Source organism: Mytilus trossulus, chromosome 4, assembly GCF_036588685.1.
Source record: "Mytilus trossulus isolate FHL-02 chromosome 4, PNRI_Mtr1.1.1.hap1, whole genome shotgun sequence".
Classification (NCBI taxonomy): Eukaryota; Metazoa; Mollusca; class Bivalvia; order Mytilida; family Mytilidae; genus Mytilus; species Mytilus trossulus.
In genome coordinates, this window is record NC_086376.1 from 12,177,810 (window position 1) to 12,197,403 (window position 19,594).

The 19,594-nt window shown below is 32.0% G+C and overlaps 1 protein-coding gene across 5 annotated transcripts in view; it reads right to left on the bottom strand.

Annotated features, from left to right (window-relative positions):
• LOC134714696 (transient receptor potential cation channel subfamily M member 2-like) overlaps nt 1–19,594 on the bottom strand; it is a 35,445-nt gene that overhangs the window by 3,315 nt on the left and 12,536 nt on the right. For 4 of the 5 annotated variants that reach the window (XM_063576178.1, XM_063576180.1, XM_063576181.1 and 1 more), the window contains 14 exons: nt 19,065–19,236; nt 18,350–18,497; nt 17,485–17,723; nt 16,114–16,227; nt 15,267–15,320; nt 14,776–14,929; nt 10,432–10,551; nt 8,888–8,978; nt 8,243–8,474; nt 7,242–7,340; nt 4,999–5,142; nt 3,821–4,120; nt 2,405–2,600; nt 348–507 (listed from right to left, as the gene is read on the bottom strand). In XM_063576178.1, the coding sequence (XP_063432248.1) occupies nt 348–507; nt 2,405–2,600; nt 3,821–4,120; nt 4,999–5,142; nt 7,242–7,340; nt 8,243–8,474; nt 8,888–8,978; nt 10,432–10,551; nt 14,776–14,929; nt 15,267–15,320; nt 16,114–16,227; nt 17,485–17,723; nt 18,350–18,497; nt 19,065–19,236 (2,223 nt within the window). The remainder of the gene's footprint in view (nt 1–347; nt 508–2,404; nt 2,601–3,820; nt 4,121–4,998; nt 5,143–7,241; nt 7,341–8,242; nt 8,475–8,887; nt 8,979–10,431; nt 10,552–14,775; nt 14,930–15,266; nt 15,321–16,113; nt 16,228–17,484; nt 17,724–18,349; nt 18,498–19,064; nt 19,237–19,594) is intronic. The other variant, XM_063576182.1, reaches the window with a different exon arrangement.

A 19,594-nucleotide genomic window follows, 5' to 3' on the forward strand; every position in this document is an offset into this window, starting at 1 on the left:
AATTTTAGCATAAAAGATATGGGTTATCATTTTGAAAGTGCTTTTGTTGTAGAAATGTTTTCCCAATAGGACAAGAACGTCATACTCTTAAATAAAAACATGTAAAAGAATTGAAATTTTGTGTCATGTGTATGTTTAATTGTTTTACAGTGACAAGGGAATCCGTTAACCCTGATAAATATGTTCAAAGGATGTGTTATAACACACCATAGTCTTCAAATCAGTTTAAATTTCCTAATATTTCTGTTATTATACAACAATGATTTATAATGATTTCAAATAGCCTATGGCGTTTTTAAAATTGAATTGTAAAATGTTGTACTTGCTTGTAATACAAAGTAACATACCTGAACACTGCTATCAGAAGATTGACAAGGAGGAGGTTTGACATGAGCATATACAAAGCAGTAATCACAGGGAGTATCCAATCATACTCATTACACCGATCCATGTCAGGATTACTTTCCCATTCGCTCTGTATTGTGGTACATGGCGTAGTACTATTTTCTGAAATATTTTGATTTTCACAACATAAAAAGATGTTTTCAAGCATTAAATGGGTAAATTCAATCATGTTTGCTCCGGCATTCAAACTCTGTGCATTAATTCATTTTCGTGAATTCCAAATCCGTCAATTGAAGAAAAAGAATGTCTTTTCTTGAACATTTTGTTTTCGTAGTTTTTGTAAAGTAAATAGGAAATGTACACTTCGTTAAACAATTGAATTTGTGATTAACTCCTACCTAAAAACTTAGATATCTCACGAATGATAATGAATTCGCGGACTAAAACTGTATTCATATACTTTGCAAGTAACCGAAACTTTAAGACACATAATAGTTATCAAAGGTATCAGGATTATAATTTAGTACGCCAGACTACATAAATGGAATCATCGATACACTGCTTCTAATTTTGTTTGATTTTTTTTTTCAAGATATAAGGGTATAATGCATATCAAACATGCTGGTTGTACTTTTAAAGTTGATAAATTAGTTTAACTAGTGAAAACTGCAAAATATGTTATTAGTTGCTATACTCACATAAAGAAAAACTTTTGATTTTGAAAAGAAATAACGACTACAAACAATTAATTTATTATCTCGAAGTAAAATAATATTGTTGTCAATGAGACGCGTTCACATGCAGGGTATGATTAAGCATTTATGTTATCGTTATAATTAAAAGGAAAACAAGGATTCTACTTCCGTAAATAATTCAATTTTGGATGTATCACGTCTTAATAATGGCTAAACGTGTTTTGTCGATCAGCTAATAAACATAATTTGTCATGTGACCTTGATGTCAACAACTTTTTTTCATGATTTTGTCCTTAAATTAAATTGATAATGTAAAATCATAAGGACTGATAATAACATTTTTTCCTACCTATTTGAAATAGTCAAACGTGGTACACACTTTTGAATAATACCTTCAAAATTGTGTTGCTTTATTTATCTACAAAAATGTATGAATATGATGTTTTTTTGCAAAACTTTTGTGTCAAAATATAGATTATAATATTCCTGTGATGACTTTCATCAACATTAAAAAGATTGACAAATTTTACTTTGAAAATAAATCTAAAATGAGATAATGAACATCATTGTGTAGGTCAGCAGCATACTTAATAAATCATGAGGGTTCCGCGCATTGTCTCGTCTACTTTTGTTGTTAATCGCACACAACAAAAATGAGGAAACAAATCAATAAAAATATCCCTCTCAATACTATCTTTTGATTGTCATAGTCTTCTGTCCAAGTTAGGTAAAAATCCAGGATATTTTATCAATCTTATAAATGTTTTCAAAACTTAAACTGCAGACTGAATGTAATGTTAACAAGAAGAAAAACTTGGTCAATTTAAAAGTATAATACGGAAAAAAATAATTTTGTTTGTTTTTACAAAACTTACTTCTGAATACTATCTAATGATCATAAACTAGCTTCTGTCCCAGTTTGGTAGAAATCCAGGATAGTTTAAGAAAGATTTAAAGATTTTAAAAACTTTAACCACAGAATGAATATTTGTGGAACCCGACGACGCCGACTGATAGTAGGATCGCTATGTCTCTCTTTTTTCGACTAAAGTCGAAGGCTCGACAAATATTTGAACCACAATTACTTCATACATATGCCTTCATCAACAGTGTTTGTATTTCATGTTGTTTTCTTTATTTTATAAATGCTAGAATTGCAACGTCTCTATTACAAATGTAAAACTCAATTTCAAATTTTCAAGCACCGAAATGGGATATGGACTAAACCTGGAATATGTGCTACTCTCTGATCTTTCAGAGAACCAAATTATGACAATAACGATTAAAAAACTTGATCCTATCTTTATTTTGTTTACATTTTTTTATTGTGACTTCCTTATTTAGACTTCTCAACGCAAACTTACCCTCAAACTTCTCCAAATATGTTTCGGCATATATCTGAAAGTATGGAATATAAATGATTTTCCATATTCTCCAGTATTTCCAATCGACTGCACTCCACATATCTCGGTGTGCTGGGTACATGTTTGCATGATACAGTACTCCAACACCAATCATAAATACAAATAATATTCCAATGAATCGAAAGAGGTCCTTTAACTGAAAATGCATCGGAATGTGAATAGATAATAACACATTAGAAATGGCCCTTTAAAAAAGTAATTTCCACTGAAACGAGGTATAGTCAATGAAAGAAAATGAAAAAATGTTCCATCGAAAACAGTTGGCTAATGTATAAATATAAACCCTGCTTCAAACGTTGTCAGTTGTTTTGTTTTTCTATATTACACGTGAGTTTGAATGTCTCTTTTGTATCATTTTCTTTTCTTTTACTCAAGAAATGAAATAATTCATTTAAGAATTCATTTGCATATCGACTATATAAACTTTTTATACGAGGAAGGAAAGTTTTCATTTAAGAGTTTAGATATTCAAGTTGCTTAAGTTATTAAAATATCCGCTTTAAAAAAAACTGTTAGCGTGGGTTTTTGGGTGCATCATCATTTCCTGGTTTTCTTGTTTAAAGAGCTTAAAAAAAATCAGCGTTATATAGGCAAAAGGCAGACGTGAAATATTATTTCAACAGGAACTCGTGCAAATAAACCGTTGATTAATAAAGAAATCAAAACGATACAAACTTTCCAATTTTTCCGGGTAGTAGGTTCAACCCACCACTTTTATTCCCCTTTAAAAGTGTCCTGTACCAAGTCAGGAAGATGGCCATTGTTATAATATTGTTCGTTTCTGTGTGTGTGTTGCATTTTAACGTTGAGTCGTTTCTGTTTTCTCTTATTTTTGAGATAAGACGTGGCACGGTACTTGTCTATCCCATATTCATGTATTTGGTTTTGATGTTATATTTGTTATTCTCGTGGTGTATTGTCTGTTGCTTGGTCCGTTTCTGTGTGCTGTTGCATTTCGGTGTTGTGTCGTTGTTCTCTTCTTATATTTAATGCGTTTCCCTCGGTTTTGGTTTGTTGCCCCGATTTTGTTTTTTGTCCATGGATTTATGAGTTTTGAACAGCGGTATACTACTGTTGCCTTTATTTGTCCATAGATAACCTTTTGTTAACGTTTTTGTTTGTTTTTGTACTTTCACAATGTTACGACTTGAGCTTTCATGATTAAGTTAAATCATGAAAGGTGCTTTTGAGGCACGACATGAATATGAATGAGATATTAAGATAATAATCGAATCAATATAAAATCACTAGGACTTGCGCTTTATTCTCAAAGTTTATCTGAAGAGGATATTTCATTTACGACTACCATAATCAGTGTAAATAAAGGCAGTGAATGATAAATTTAAAGTGACATACCATTTCTTTGATCATGATGATTTTTGGCCCAAGGAACCTCGACATTAACAGGACATGAAGAAATCTCATGTACATCGCAAAAAGACTCATGCTGAAAAAACGCCTGGAAGTCTTGTTTGATTTTGTTGGCAGGAACCAACGAACAAGTAAAGCCAAGATAGTCAGCGTATATGAAATAACATCGAGGATGTTCCAGAAATTAAATAAATATTTCTTCAATCTATACCATCGGGAATGACGTAATGTGTTTTCGTGTGTAGATCTACTCATCTTTGTTACAATACTAGCCTCTTTCTTAAACTGAAAATATAAGACAAACACTTTATTGCTGACAATCATACACCTGATAAAATTTATTTGATTTTTCCACCGTAAAATCATTGTGATATTCATTGATCTCAAATTATCTATTTCAATTTTTCCTGCATTGTTTTGAGAAACAAGCATTAGACTGCAAATGAAACGGTAACTATTTTTTATTTTAGTTGAAAAATGTCTTTTCAACTGATAAACACATTTTTATTCCTTCAAACAAACCATTTGTTCAATCAAACAATTTTGTTTATTGCCATGTCTAAACAGCAGAACTGATTTCACTGCTCCAAAACAATGTGTGTATTTCTGTGTAATCACTCGTATTAAATATTTTTTTACAAACTGACTGGCAACTATACGAAAAACGAAACAAAGAGCAACAATTTTTCTGTTTGACAGTTCTTGTCCATTCGTTTTTCATGTGTTTTGTTATTCAATTTTGCCATGTGATTATGGACTTTCCGAATTGGTTTTCCTCTTAGTTCAGTATTTTTGTGATTTTTCTTTTTACACAATATAAACTAACAAAAACATCCACGTACCAGGAAGGCTTTCATGTGCTCCGTAAGAATGGGCAGAACCTCACTACCTGTGTTACCGCCATCTTACTTATGTTAGTTAAAATATGGTTAATTCTCATTTGAGAAAAGGAGGACGCACTTTGTTTCAACAATTTGAATATAACATTGAATATCTCTGACATGAATATTCCGTACTGTCTAATCAACTGGACTATATAGGCCTACAGTTGTTTATTTCTGTGTCATTTGGTCTTTTGTGGAGATTTGTCTAATTGACAATATACCACATCTTCTTTTTATGTTTAGACACATAATATATTACTGTCTTTTGACAATTCATACCGCATTCCTGTACTCCTCGAGAATTTCTCCAACTAGATACAGATAAATAATTTTCTCGTAGAAACCAATTGAGACTATTCCTTGAAATACATCCATTTGTAACAGGAAGGCACTGTAACTCACCAAAGCACCAAAGAAGAATACCTGAAAGTATTCAAACAAAATAATTCATGATAGTGAAACGGAATATGTAGTCAGAATGTGAAGTACAACCATATAAAGCCTAAAAGGGGCACTATCAGCCAAAATTCTAATTACCGATTTGACTCAAATTATCGTGTTAGATGGATAACATATTAAATCACATATCCAACTTCAAATACGTCTTTTGCATAACCTAAAAATTTTATATTAGAATTTCTTGTGTACTATAGTCTAGACGCCATATAATTAACTATATAAATGTCCCCGAAAACTACCGGCGTTTACATAATACGATATGAACATAAATAAACATGGTTCTCGTACAAATGGATTGTGCTATGTCTATTTAAGGTTAACCACTAAAATAATTTCGATTTTTCCTATATAAGAATGATTTTTTGTTGGTCCAATCAGTCGATAAAATGATTTTCTTTGCGTGTACTTTCAATGTTGACAGTCTCATCTTTTATTAACTCAACACGATTAATCATGTGTAATTCGTCTCTAGCTAAGGGGTTAAATTGATGTTCAAATAAAAATACAATAGACAAATATAATTTTGTAATTTGAACGTCCTTTTTTTATTTTTTTTCTTGCATTTATTTGCTGATTGTGTTGTATATTTAAGGATCAAAACCCTCTTTGCATATGGCATCATAGGAGCGCATCAAAGATACCTGGATAAAAACGTTTAACGGCAAACATGCTTTTTTGTCTACAAACAACTCATTGGTGATTCTCGAATTAAAAAAAAGTTTAAAGGTCAAATAAAGTACGAAGTGAATATCTTGCAGATCCGCAATTCCTTGGTGTGTAGTCAGCACTTCGTTGTTATATGGTCATTTTTATAAATTTTCTGTTAACAAAACTTTGAATTTTTCGAAAAACTAAGGATTTTCTTACGCCAAGGAGTAGATTACCTCGTCCGTATTTGGCACAACTTTTTTGGAATTTTGGGTCCTCAATGCTCTTCAACTTTGTATTTGTTTGGCTTTTTAACTGTTTTGATCTGATTGTCACTGGTGAGTCTTATGTAGACGAAACGCGCTTCTGGCGTATTTAATTATAATCCTGGTACCTTTGATAACTAATTATGCAAAAAATAGAAAAACTGAAATACCGTATAACAAATGAAATAACAAAAATAACAAACTCCATGGAAAATAAAATGCCTAAACCAATGTAAAAATCAAAAGCTCCTACTCACTAAACGAATGGATAACCATTTTCATATTTCTGACTCGGAACATGCATTTTCTTGTGTAGAAAATAGTGAATTAAGCCTTATTTTATGGCTAGTCAAACCTCTCGCTAGTATGAAAATAGCATACAATTCCATAAAACCGTAATATACATTTAAAACAATATTTTCCAAGTAGAAAATTCAAACAACATAAAAACAAAATGATATAATCAGCTGAAAATGGGTAAGCGGATCTGCACTAAATACCATAAAACAAACAGCCGAATGCAACTGAATTTTTATCGCTGTCTTTAGACTTATCGTCATCAAAAATACCAATATTTTTTAATTATAAATAAGGTAATCATAGATACCAGGATTGTAATTTAGTTATGGAGCCAGACGCGCTGTCGTCTACAAAAGACTCATCAGTGACCCTCGAAATGTTTTTTAAAAAAGACCAAATACATTACGTATTCAAAAGCATTGTGGACGTTTTGCCAAATACAGCTATGTTCATAAATTTTTGATGTATAAAAGGCACTGGTATTTCAAAAGTTCAAAATATTGTTTTTAACATTGCCATAAAAATGGGAGGTTTTGGCATGCCACAAAACCAGGTTCAACCCACCATTTTTTTCTTGAAATGTCCTATACCAAGTCAGGAATATTGTTATACTATAGTTCTTTTCGCTGTGTGTTAAATTTTAATATTGTTTTTCTGTTGTGTCGTAGTTCTCCTCTTATATTTGGTGTGTTTCCCTGAGTTTAAGTTTGTAACTCGGATTTGTTTCATGAATTGAGAATAGCAGTGTATATACTACTGTTGCCTATATTTATAAACAGTTGATCCATAATTATGACCATATCGATGATAATTCATGTCATATACAGGTCACCTAATGTGAGTACTTACGTAATGTAACAAAAACCTGGTAAGAGGAGCGACAAAAATCTTTGGTCTTTCTTCAAACGATGAACTTTTGTTGCAGCACAAAGCTTTGAAGCAGCCTTTCTGCATAAACAGTAATGAATCAAATTTAATTAAAAAAAATAATCATTTCTTTATTATTTTTTTTTTATTTCTAAAGATTTGTAAATGTTGCAATTGGAAAAGTATTGTGTCACTTTACCATTATTCTGATGGTGATGCATAGCAACCTCTAAACACTCTTATTTTATCTTAAAACTATACTGTAAAAATTCAACAGCGAGGTAATGTGAAGTATATATCATGTGTTTAGCAAGCCCAAATACCTAACTCTCCACAAAGATAATGAATATGGGATATTTTTTACAAACCCTCTTGACTACAATGTAAACTCTACAGAGGTCTTTGGTAAGTGACAACTTTCAAAGATGTTTTAAGAGTATTTGACAAAAGCACTATCCTATCTTGAAGACAAAAATTAAACAAAATATTCAATCTATATGTCGTTGATATTAATACAGCTCAATGATGTATATTTTGTAGTAAATCGTATTTTTTAATTCGTACATGTTATGTTATGTACAGTAGCTGTCGTTTGTTTATGTTATATATATACGTGTTTCTCGTTTCTCGTTTTGTTTATATAGATTAGACCGTTGGTTTTCCCGTTTGAATGGTTTTATTCTAGTAATTTTGGGGCCCTTTATAGCTTGTTGTTCGATGTGAGCCAAGGCTCCGTGTTGAAGGCCGTACTTTAACCTGTAATGGTTTACTTTTTAAATTGTTATTTGGATGGAGAGTTGTCTCATTGGCACTCACACCACATCTTCCTATATCTATGATAGAAAATACATGATGCGCCCAAAACACTTCAAGTACTTCTGACTCTTAATAAAGCACACCGGGTTGTTAATTATTTGTGTTTGAATTGTCATTATTTTAATCACATTGATACTATCTAAATATAAAAATAAATATACTTTTACCTTCCAAAATCCTCCAAGACTAGAACTTATTCCGATATACCATATTTTATTTAAACGTCGTTGAGGACATGTTTGAGCAAGAACGTCCAGCATATCATGTTCATAAGCACATTGCATTGGACTTGAAGTTATATCCCAAACGGTTTGCTCTGTGATAACTAAATCCATTGCAAGCTCAGCGTCATCGTCATACAGTTTTGATTGCAAATCTAATGCTCTATCTGCAAAGAGACTGTTAAAACGAATATAAAAATGGGTTGTTAAAAGTATCCTGAATAAAATATTATGTTGTTTTAAAACATGTCCATTTCATTTTGCTTACCTTCAATTGTCATGCTTTCAAGATGGACCATATTTCAACAATATGAATACATCTTTTAATTTAATATTTCAAACATTCAGATTATGTGACGAATTCCTTCTTTTGACCTCAAACTTATATTCGTCATTTTGATATTTATATCCCCTGTCGACGACGTTTGCCACATGTAAGCATTGTTCTTTTTCCTAAAATTTACCTTTTCCCGCTCGTAGTTTTAAAAAAGTATATTGTTCTTTTCGAAACTTATTAGTGTAGCTGTGCAGAGACAATACATTTTTTTTAAACATAAAGGTAGCTCATATTTGAAATGGTTTAATTGATACCTAGACTGAGCAATCATATCAGCCTTTATTGCCTGGTCATTAGCACTGCCTGCCATTCTTTTGTACACACTGCTGGCCAATAACGCACACACTAAAAAGTACCAAAAAAATAAGTTAATACGTAGTTCAACAGAATATTAAAAGTATAAATTTAAATATGGGATTAATCTTTCTTAGAGTTTATTCATTTATTTCCATGGTACCTAAGAATATGGAACAACAAAATTTATCCATTTACTAGTATATAATAATTAACTTGAATTTATAACTTTATAGTTTCTACCATGCTGATGCAAGTATTAAGGGCATACGATATAGTTTTGATCCTGTATTTACAAGTTCGTGAAAATTTGCATATAGGCTGTTTTTTACCTGATTAAATCAAATATGTAATAAAAAATATACCTTCATGTGCTACTTTTTGAGTAAAATGAGGTCGAAATTTTGTATATTTGCTCAAAATTCAGATTTGTGGCCGCAATTTCTTTTTCGAAAAAAAGATATAACTTTTTTGTTTTTTGTTAAATAATCGGTAATTTCTGTATTTTATAAGTATACTAAAAAGTTATGATTTTTATTCAGAAATAACTCTTTTTTATCAAATGTTCATGAATTGAGGAAAATACGTCATTTTTTGCTGCATGTTTATCAAAATTAAAGAAAATCCTCTATTTACAGTTTTATATAATTTGGGTCACATAATCTTCCTGCAAAATGAAACAAATTTCTCTTTTGAAAAATGGAGGTCCATGAACTCGTTTTCAAATTAAATCAGTTTGAATGATAAAAATCAGTCGAAAAATGCATCTTTACCCGAAATGTCACAGTTTGCGTCGCGAAAATAACATTTTACGTTAGCAACGTCATTACCTCCCCTGTAACTGTATCGTATGCCCTTAAGAGACCTTACACTTAATTCGAATTATTCAAGCCCTTTCCGTGTCCGATTTTCTCCCACTTGAGGTGTAGCCTTCGTAGATCATCGGAATATAACGACTGAATTATTCGGGTTACCTTATACATGTACTAGTCTATTTGTATTTTTTTTAGGACGCAAGACTAAATTTTTTGATTTTTTAGCAAATTTGATGTAGATTTCAAATTGATCTATGGGTGTTTTTATTCTTTCTAGTGTGTCTTTTGATTGTTGTTTCATTAATTTATATTCTATATATTTAACACATACCTTTATTAAAAAAAGAGATAAACAACAAAAATAAGCTTTAAACCATAATGTACTTTTACATAAAAGTGCAAAATAGTCCTTGAACTGTGCGACCTTAAGATTTTATAAAATTCTTCATTATCAACATACGACTTTTGATAAATCCTCTAAAAAATGCAGAATCAATTCGATAAATGTTGGATTTTACCGTCATTCAATTAATGAAACAATTAATTTGAGGTGCATTTCTTTGGAACAATAATTGCTCATTTTTAAAATGCAACTTTCACTTTCTTAATAGGGTTTTAATCGGTAGACTGTTCGTTTTGCATACCAATTATTTAAATATTAAAAATATTTATCAATATATAATACTTGCATAGCGGTTGATCGCATTTCATCCAGAATATGGTAGCTAGTTTTGGCCTGTTTACAAAAATTGCCCATATAAGAAGATCTTGATATGCGGACCATTTTTCGTCCCTCTTTAGAGAGTTATCTGTTTGAGACAAATGTAAGCTAAATTTCAATGTCATACAAAAATAAGAAGATGTAGTATGATTAAAAATGAGACAGTTCACCACAATAGTCAAAAGGAACCAATATATAACAACTACAAGTCACTGTGACGCTTTCAAATATGAATAAAACCCTTACCGTACAGGCAGCAATAAAACGCCCAAAAATTAAATATGCAAATTTATTCCTACGGGAAAGTTGACGGCCTAGTTTATGTAGAATATAAAAGACGAAAAAGAATAATGACCACAACTTCAACCGACAAGCAATGAATTACAAGCACATACTGAATGTGATGGGTTTATCCTAGTTTAAAGGCGGCAATCTTCTAATAATCTGAGACAATGGTATAAATGTACAACATTAGAACAAACTATAAAAACCTGTTGAAAATGCTTAACTCATCAGATGAATCAATAGACATAAGTATAACAAAAACACAGAGTGGATGTGGCAGGGTACATAATATTCATACCCACATAAAGACATTAAGTGCAGATCTGAGAGTATTCCTAGTTACTGAAAGCTAGTTTAAAGCCAATAACAACTCATTAAAAATCATTGCATCTAAGACAACAATACCAATAAGTTCTCATCCAACCTATGGTTAATTGAGTGTAAAGACGTCTGAGAAAAAACATTGAAGAGTGTATTTTCCACATCAAATTTACAGTTTGTACAGAAACTTGAAGAAATAGATTGAAATGTTTTCAGTGTCAGAATATTAATACTGATTTGAAAAAAAGTTATTTTTCGAACCGGAAAGATTATTCACACGCCACTTAAAAAGCGCTTTAATTTATTGGTCTTCACTGAAGGCCATTATTTTAAAACAAAATCCTGTGCTGAGTCAAAAATATAATTTTTATTTTCAAATCTTTGGTAATAGTTCCAATTCTAAGGTTTCGATTTCTTAATTATCGATAACGTTTTCTGATTATGATAATCACATTTTGCTGTCCTTTTTGACACAGTCTCTAAAAAGCAGCATTTTCTCACGTTTAGATACGCTGCTGAGAAGTTAAACAGACATGTATACCAATAAAACAAACTTTTAAAATATGCAAATATATCTCCCTTTCCTTTGCTCTCAGTTTTAAGCCTCTTATCTCGTAAAGTTTACCCCGAGGGTATCACCAGCCCAGTAGTCAGCACTTCGGTGTTGACATGAATATCAATTATATGGTCATTTTTTGTAAATTTTCTGTTTACTAAACTTTGAATTTTTCGAAAACTAAGGATTTTCTTACCCCAGGAGTAGATTACCTTAGCCGTATTTGGCACAACTTTTTGGAATTTTGGATCCTCAATGCTCTTCAACTTTGTATTTATTTGGCTTTTTAACTATTTTGATCTGAGCGTCACTGATGAGTCTTATGTAGACGAAACGCGCGTCTGGCGTATAAAATTATAATCCTGGTTATTTTGATAACTATTTACACCACTGGGTCGATGCCACTGCTGGTGGACGTTTCGTCCCCGAGGGTATCACCAGCCCAGTAGTCAGCACTTCGGTGTTGACATGAATATCAATTATATGGTAATTTTTTGTAAATTTTCTGTTTACTAAACTTTGAATTTTTCGAAAACTAAGGATTTTCTTACCCCAGGAGTATATTACCTTAACCGCATTTGGCACAACTTTTTGGAATTTTGGATCCTCAATGCTCTTCAACTTTGTATTTATTTGGCTTTTTAACTATTTTGATCTGAGCGTCACTGATGAGTCTTATGTAGACGAAGCGCGCGTCTGGCGTATAAAATTATAATCCTGGTAATTTTGATAACTATTTACACCACTGGGTCGATGCCACTGCTGGTGGACGTTTCGTCCCCGAGGGTATCACCAGCCCAGTAGTCAGCACTTCGGTGTTGACATGAATATCAATTATATGGTCATTTTTTGTAAATTTTCTGTTTACTAAACTTTGAAATTTTCGAAAACTAAGGATTTTCTTACCCCAGGAGTAGATTACCTTAGCCGTATTTGGCACAACTTTTTGGAATTTTGGATCCTCAATGCTCTTCAACTTTGTATTTATTTGGCTTTTTAACTATTTTGATCTGAGCGTCACTGATGAGTCTTATGTAGACGAAACGCGCGTCTGGCGTATAAAATTATAATCCTGGTAATTTTGATAACTATTTACACCACTGGGTCGATGCCACTGCTGGTGGACGTTTCGTCCCCGAGGGTATCACCAGCCCAGTAGTCAGCACTTCGGTGTTGACATGAATATCAATTATATGGTCATTTTTTGTAAATTTTCTGTTTACTATACTTTGAATTTTTCGAAAACTAAGGATTTTCTTACCCCAGGAGTAGATTACCTTAGCCGTATTTGGCACAACTTTTTGGAATTTTGGATCCTCAATGTTCTTCAACTTTGTATTTATTTGGCTTTTTAACTATTTTGATCTGAGCGTCACTGATGAGTCTTATGTAGACGAAACGCGCGTCTGGCGTATAAAATTATAATCCTGGTTATTTTGATAACTATTTACACCACTGGGTCGATGCCACTGCTGGTGGACGTTTCGTCCCCGAGGGTATCACCAGCCCAGTAGTCAGCACTTCGGTGTTGACATGAATATCAATTATATGGTCATTTTTTGTAAATTTTCTGTTTACTAAACTTTGAATTTTTCGAAAACTAAGGATTTTCTTACCCCAGGAGTATATTACCTTAGCCGCATTTGGCACAACTTTTTGGAATTTTGGATCCTCAATGCTCTTCAACTTTGTATTTATTTGGCTTTTTAACTATTTTGATCTGAGCGTCACTGATGAGTCTTATGTAGACGAAGCGCGCGTCTGGCGTATAAAATTATAATCCTGGTAATTTTGATAACTATTTACACCACTGGGTCGATGCCACTGCTGGTGGACGTTTCGTCCCCGAGGGTATCACCAGCCCAGTAGTCAGCACTTCGGTGTTGACATGAATATCAATTATATGGTCATTTTTTGTAAATTTTCTGTTTACTAAACTTTGAAATTTTCGAAAACTAAGGATTTTCTTACCCCAGGAGTAGATTACCTTAGCCGTATTTGGCACAACTTTTTGGAATTTTGGATCCTCAATGCTCTTCAACTTTGTATTTATTTGGCTTTTTAACTATTTTGATCTGAGCGTCACTGATGAGTCTTATGTAGACGAAACGCGCGTCTGGCGTATAAAATTATAATCCTGGTAATTTTGATAACTATTTACACCACTGGGTCGATGCCACTGCTGGTGGACGTTTCGTCCCCGAGGGTATCACCAGCCCAGTAGTCAGCACTTCGGTGTTGACATGAATATCAATTATATGGTCATTTTTTGTAAATTTTCTGTTTACTAAACTTTGAATTTTTCGAAAACTAAGGATTTTCTTACCCCAGGAGTAGATTACCTTAGCCGTATTTGGCACAACTTTTTGGAATTTTGGATCCTCAAGGCTCTTCAACTTTGTATTTATTTGGCTTTTTAACTATTTTGATCTGAGCGTCACTGATGAGTCTTATGTAGACGAAACGCGCGTCTGGCGTATAAAATTATAATCCTGGTAATTTTGATAACTATTTACCTAATTCAGCTTCAATGAAACTTCATATAATCAATTACCACAATCATTCTTTCAATAATTGGGTTTTTTTTTATAATTTTTTTCTATTTTATGTAATAAAAGAAGCTATCCCTGATATTTGTATTAGATCGGTTTAAAACTAGGATAACATTTTCGGAGAAATGTGATTTGCCCATTACAAAAAAAAATGTATATCAGTGAAAGATTTCTGTTCTATGTTTGCATGGTCTCATTCCGTTTTTTAATTACTGCATTATTATTGGACGAAAAAATACGTTACCTCACGGCACACAAACCTTTGTATTCGTATATTAGTTATTTTCAACATTAAATAACAAAATTTCAATCTGAAAAAACTACGTGAAATACCTTTTTGTATTGGTTGATTATTTGTGTATTAGTTTTTTTCAGTTTTTGTCCATACCGAAGCGCTGACTTCTTAGTTGGTGTTATCCTCAGAATCTAACCGTACACCAGCAGTGATATCGACCTAGTGCTAAGAAATCGAAAACGTCACTTTATGTATGTTGTCTGCACTAAGTGTTTTACCATAAGTATTTATGAGTAGAATATGCAAAACTTTGTATCCTTCCAACAATAAATGATCTCAATAAAATCTGCATAAAATACTCACCACTAGGATACCCCAACAAAGCCTGACAAATCTGTCGACCTGCGATCATACACACTTCAGTACATGTGTGTTGATAAACTTGTTTGTCCTTCTTTTTCTCTTTCGTAGGAAAGCAAAACTCTTTAAACTTCTGAATAAACGGCGAGGAACCCCACTTCAAAAGAATTGAGTAACATATTTTGACAAATAATTTACAAGGTATGTTATGTTAAATTTAATGCATTTCATGGAAACGTTGACAAATTACATGAATGAAACGTCCAAATTGGTCAGACCACGTATACTCTACTAATGTTTAAGACATACAGGAAATGGACAGTGTAACATCTTGCCATCGGGGTTAAATACTTTTTTCTCATATACTCACATTTTACATGCCCTTTATCAAATTCGTTAAGAATGTAAACTTCTGCATTATGGAAAAAATAATTTGGAACAATATGTGTTTCCATTGATATTTTTTCAAATACCACTCTAGAATGTTATTTTACCTTTAAAACATTTTGAAGAGCCGTCTTTGCTTTTCTTTGAGATTGAAGTGTTTCCTGAATTAAAAAAAAATAAAGTGACGAATGACTGACCTTTTGCTATAATGCATCGAAAAAATGTTGCGAATTATAATGTCTATTCAAAACAATTAAAGTGATCTGGGTTAAGTGTGTTTATATTTACACATGTATTAATTTCTATATATCCTACATTTAACATGAGCACATGAGTTCAACTTGACATTACTTTACTATGAGTATTATACGAGCCTTTGATATATTTCTATGTTTTGTGGACTGTAATTGTATTATGCATTGAACTGTACGCATTTCTTTAGTTTAAACAGTATTTATTATTGCAAAATGTCTAGACAAATATTACAATGTTACATAAAGTTCAAATATGGGATTCGGAAACAAGTTTGGAAAAACTTTTGTAAATCCGTCTCCAAATATTTCTTTACTTCGTGTCACTAGATACATTAAGATCAAACCAGAATACACCTATGATTAGTAAGCTGAAAAAAAGCCCGTAATAACAAAATCTGGCAAAATGATATGGAGAGAACAAACAGCTTTTGAAAATGGAATAAACACAACGAGCTCTATATAACTCATTTGTTCGGTGTGATAATAACAATGTTACAACACTCAACACCCAGAATAAAACCATGTTAAATGTAAAATCCAAAAAATATAGCTGAACTCCGAAGACAATTTAAACGGAATGTCCTTAATCAAATTGTAAAATCCACAGCTCAATTACATCAAACGAATGGATAACAACTGTTATAATCCTAAAATGGTACAGACATTTTTTTACGTAGAAATGCAAAAGCCTGAACCATACCTTATAAATAGCTGGAAAGTATTTATCATCAAAATGGACACCCTCTTCTAATAGTACCGACACATAGTCATCTCTGTCAGCTACAATTGCTTCTTTCAACAGCATATTGAAATTCTAACAAACAAACAAAAAAGGAACGGACTTTTTATTTTTCTCAATGCAATATTATTTTGAATATGAAATATGATGTTTTTTTGTTTGAACGTCACTGATGAATCATTTTTAGACGAAACGCGCGTCTGACGCAAGTACTAAACTTGAATTTTGATATCTACGATGAGGTTTTTTAAGAATATATATGATACAAGTCATAAGTAAATTATTGTTTCCGCAAACTCTCGTGTTGATAAATTTTATGTCAAAACGGTGTGCTTGTTTTAGCTCTTGGTCAATATCCATGAATGTATCTGTCAAGAGAATCTGTTTGAAAGAAGAGTATGGATATCCAGTTCATATGATAATCAAGAGCTTGCGATTCGTATTTGATTTCCTTGATAAAGTGTTTTAAAAAGTTTTTGAAATAAGGTATCAAACTGGTTAAGTTGAAGGTATCAAACTGGTTAAGTTGAAGGTATCAAACTGGTTAAGTTGAAGGTATCAAACTGGTTAAGTTAAAGTATCAAACTGGTTAAGTTAAAGTTATTTCTTCAAAAGCCAATTGCAAACAGACGTCACCACGAGTGTTTGACCGTTATGGAATTTATATGTTCTAGATTGCCCAATATATTTTGCATTTGTTGCAACCATACTTTTGTCAATTCCATAAAGGCAGATAAAGATACGGAAGGGACACCAAAACTCACATGTCGATAAAAAAAAGTGACAACGCTATGGCAGACAGAAAAAGATTCAAACATAAAGAACAGTAAACATATTTGAACATAGAAAACTGATTACTGTGCAACACGAAACAAACGACAAAAATCTTGAACTGTGTGGGTTGATGACTAGCTAAAATTATGTTAGTACCAGCAATAAAGGGACGGATAAAGATTACGACAATTGCTTTGCAAAAGTAATTAAAGAAAGTCTGTTTTTTTTTATTCCAACAAACAATTAAGTGATCTTTTCTAAAATATACGTCAAACACTGGAAATAGCCTTAGTTAAAATCGATAACACGGAATTGTTTTGCCTCATGTTGCAAATATAAGCACATAATAATGCCATTAAGAACGTCGCAGGTATCTTATCAATATACTGCATTGTCAAAGAGAGTAAGTTTTACAAATAATCGTAACACAAATTGCATTTTAATTTTAATTTTAATCAGAATTTTTAAATTATTGTAGTAATACGTTAAAAAAGGCATTCAAATGAAAAAAGAGAAATCAATATAATTTGAACATACAATTGAAACACTTAACAATACCTCTATTATAACCCTTTTCTCCCCTTGCATTTCCTGTATAAACTGGTATGCAATGTAATAATACAGTGGTAAAGAGGATGGAGTCAGTATTTCCTTATAGGAGTCCATAAATTTCCGATTATCATTTCCAAATGGTCCGCTAATTGCATTTACACTAACAGCTGTTGGGTGAACTCTGTCTTCCTTCTTCGGTAACGAACATTGTTCCTGATCAACAGGAGCACTGTAATAGCTTTGTACTGAAAAATATGTATATGTATACAAGACCTTTATTAAAAATGAATGTTCTTGCGTTTTTCTTAATATTTCAAACCTAAAAAGAAAGCATATTTCGTAACTGTTATTTTCAACCTACTTGTGTTTTTCCGAATAAATGTTAGGCGTTATAACGATATTTATTTCACCAATTTCTTTGAAGTTCTTAGCAACTACTGTGCAATATGCAGTACAGATTCAATATTGAAGCCAAGAAAATCATACTTTCGAATAGAATATTTTTTGCATGACATATGTTTGCAATGATCGAAGAAAAGTGAAAATAATATATACATGTATCTTACTTAAAGTGGTACTGTAGCCCAACCTATTTTCCAGGATAATATTTTGCGTTTATTCTATTTGACTTCGTGGCAAATTAAATCTAACCGTTAGTGCATTTTAGAAAAGTTCTACGTTTGACATATAGAGACGATATCATTTTGGCTATTTATCTAATATTGAATCGAGAAAAGTAACAGAGTATGAACCACATAATAAGATGGATGAATAAGCAAAATAAAACATAATAGATATGAAAACACAAAACTGGTCGAAAGGGAAAACTATTAAAGAATTGAATAATATAATGATATTATCAAAGCTCTACCTCGTTTAACTCTGTCTTTATCTAAGCGGCTTAATCTCTGGTTGTCGTCTTCTGATTTGTTTCTGGACCAACCACTAATGATAGCCCTTGTAACCGCATCTGTAAATTCATTCGGATGTGTTTGTCTGTTTATATCAATAATCGTTATCTGTCATGATAAAATAATTCATTCATTACATCTTTCTAACACAGTTGTTATTCCTACAGTTTATATGTATATATAACTGATTGAACAAGAGGACACTTCAGCAATAATGATAGACATACATGCGTCTGGATTTTCACTGAGGACTCAATTGACAATGGTTTAGTTCTCATCTTTTTACGCACGTTTTAAAACACAAAACTTACAAAATGAGTGAATGAATTGAGTTGATAGAATCCGTGTTCTTGATAAGAGCACAATAACAGAGACCTCGTTAAAACTATCTGCAATCGTCAAAAAGCTTAAACACTCAAGTCTATATATTCATGGGCAACAACAATGATTAAAGATGCCATTATATCGTATTGAAAATCATAGTAATAGAATAAGAGACTTGCAAAAACAAACAATCGGAACTACGTGGATATAGGTAGTATTTGACCAGTAGCCTTATGATATGACGAATTACCAATACTTTTTTACCTTTGACCACGATGCTCAATTAAGTGTTATCCCCATTTGTATTTTATTTCTTTTAATATGATATTCACTCATTTATTAACAACCTACCAAGCATTTGTTTTGTTTTATCGCTGTTATATTTGACTCAAGGTCATTTTGCTGATGCTTATGCGAACCAGAACATTTGCTGTGAAATTCTGTTTTCATAAGGTCATGGGAAGAAATACCAAATAACAGTGGCGTTTTGTCCTTGATATAATCAGATATATCAATGGTATCACTGAAAGAACAATTGAATAAATATATATTGTGGTAAAAACAATGTACTATTTGAAACAAATAAAATGCACTCAAATAAAATATATTTCAAACTATTCAATATTTAATTATGTAAATTAGTAATACACCCGTTTCAAAAGATAAACAGCCATGAAACGGCAATAAAATCAATATAATACCTAAATCAGACTATTTGACCAGTGCATGCTAACAAATAAAAAAGAGCACATCCGTCCCCCAAAGGTATGGTAATTTAGAGTATTTATCCAGTATTTGGTAGAAACAAATAAAGAGCACGACCGTTGACCTAAGCTAAGGTAATATATAGTGTGAGTAGAAAATCTCTCTTGAATTTTGTG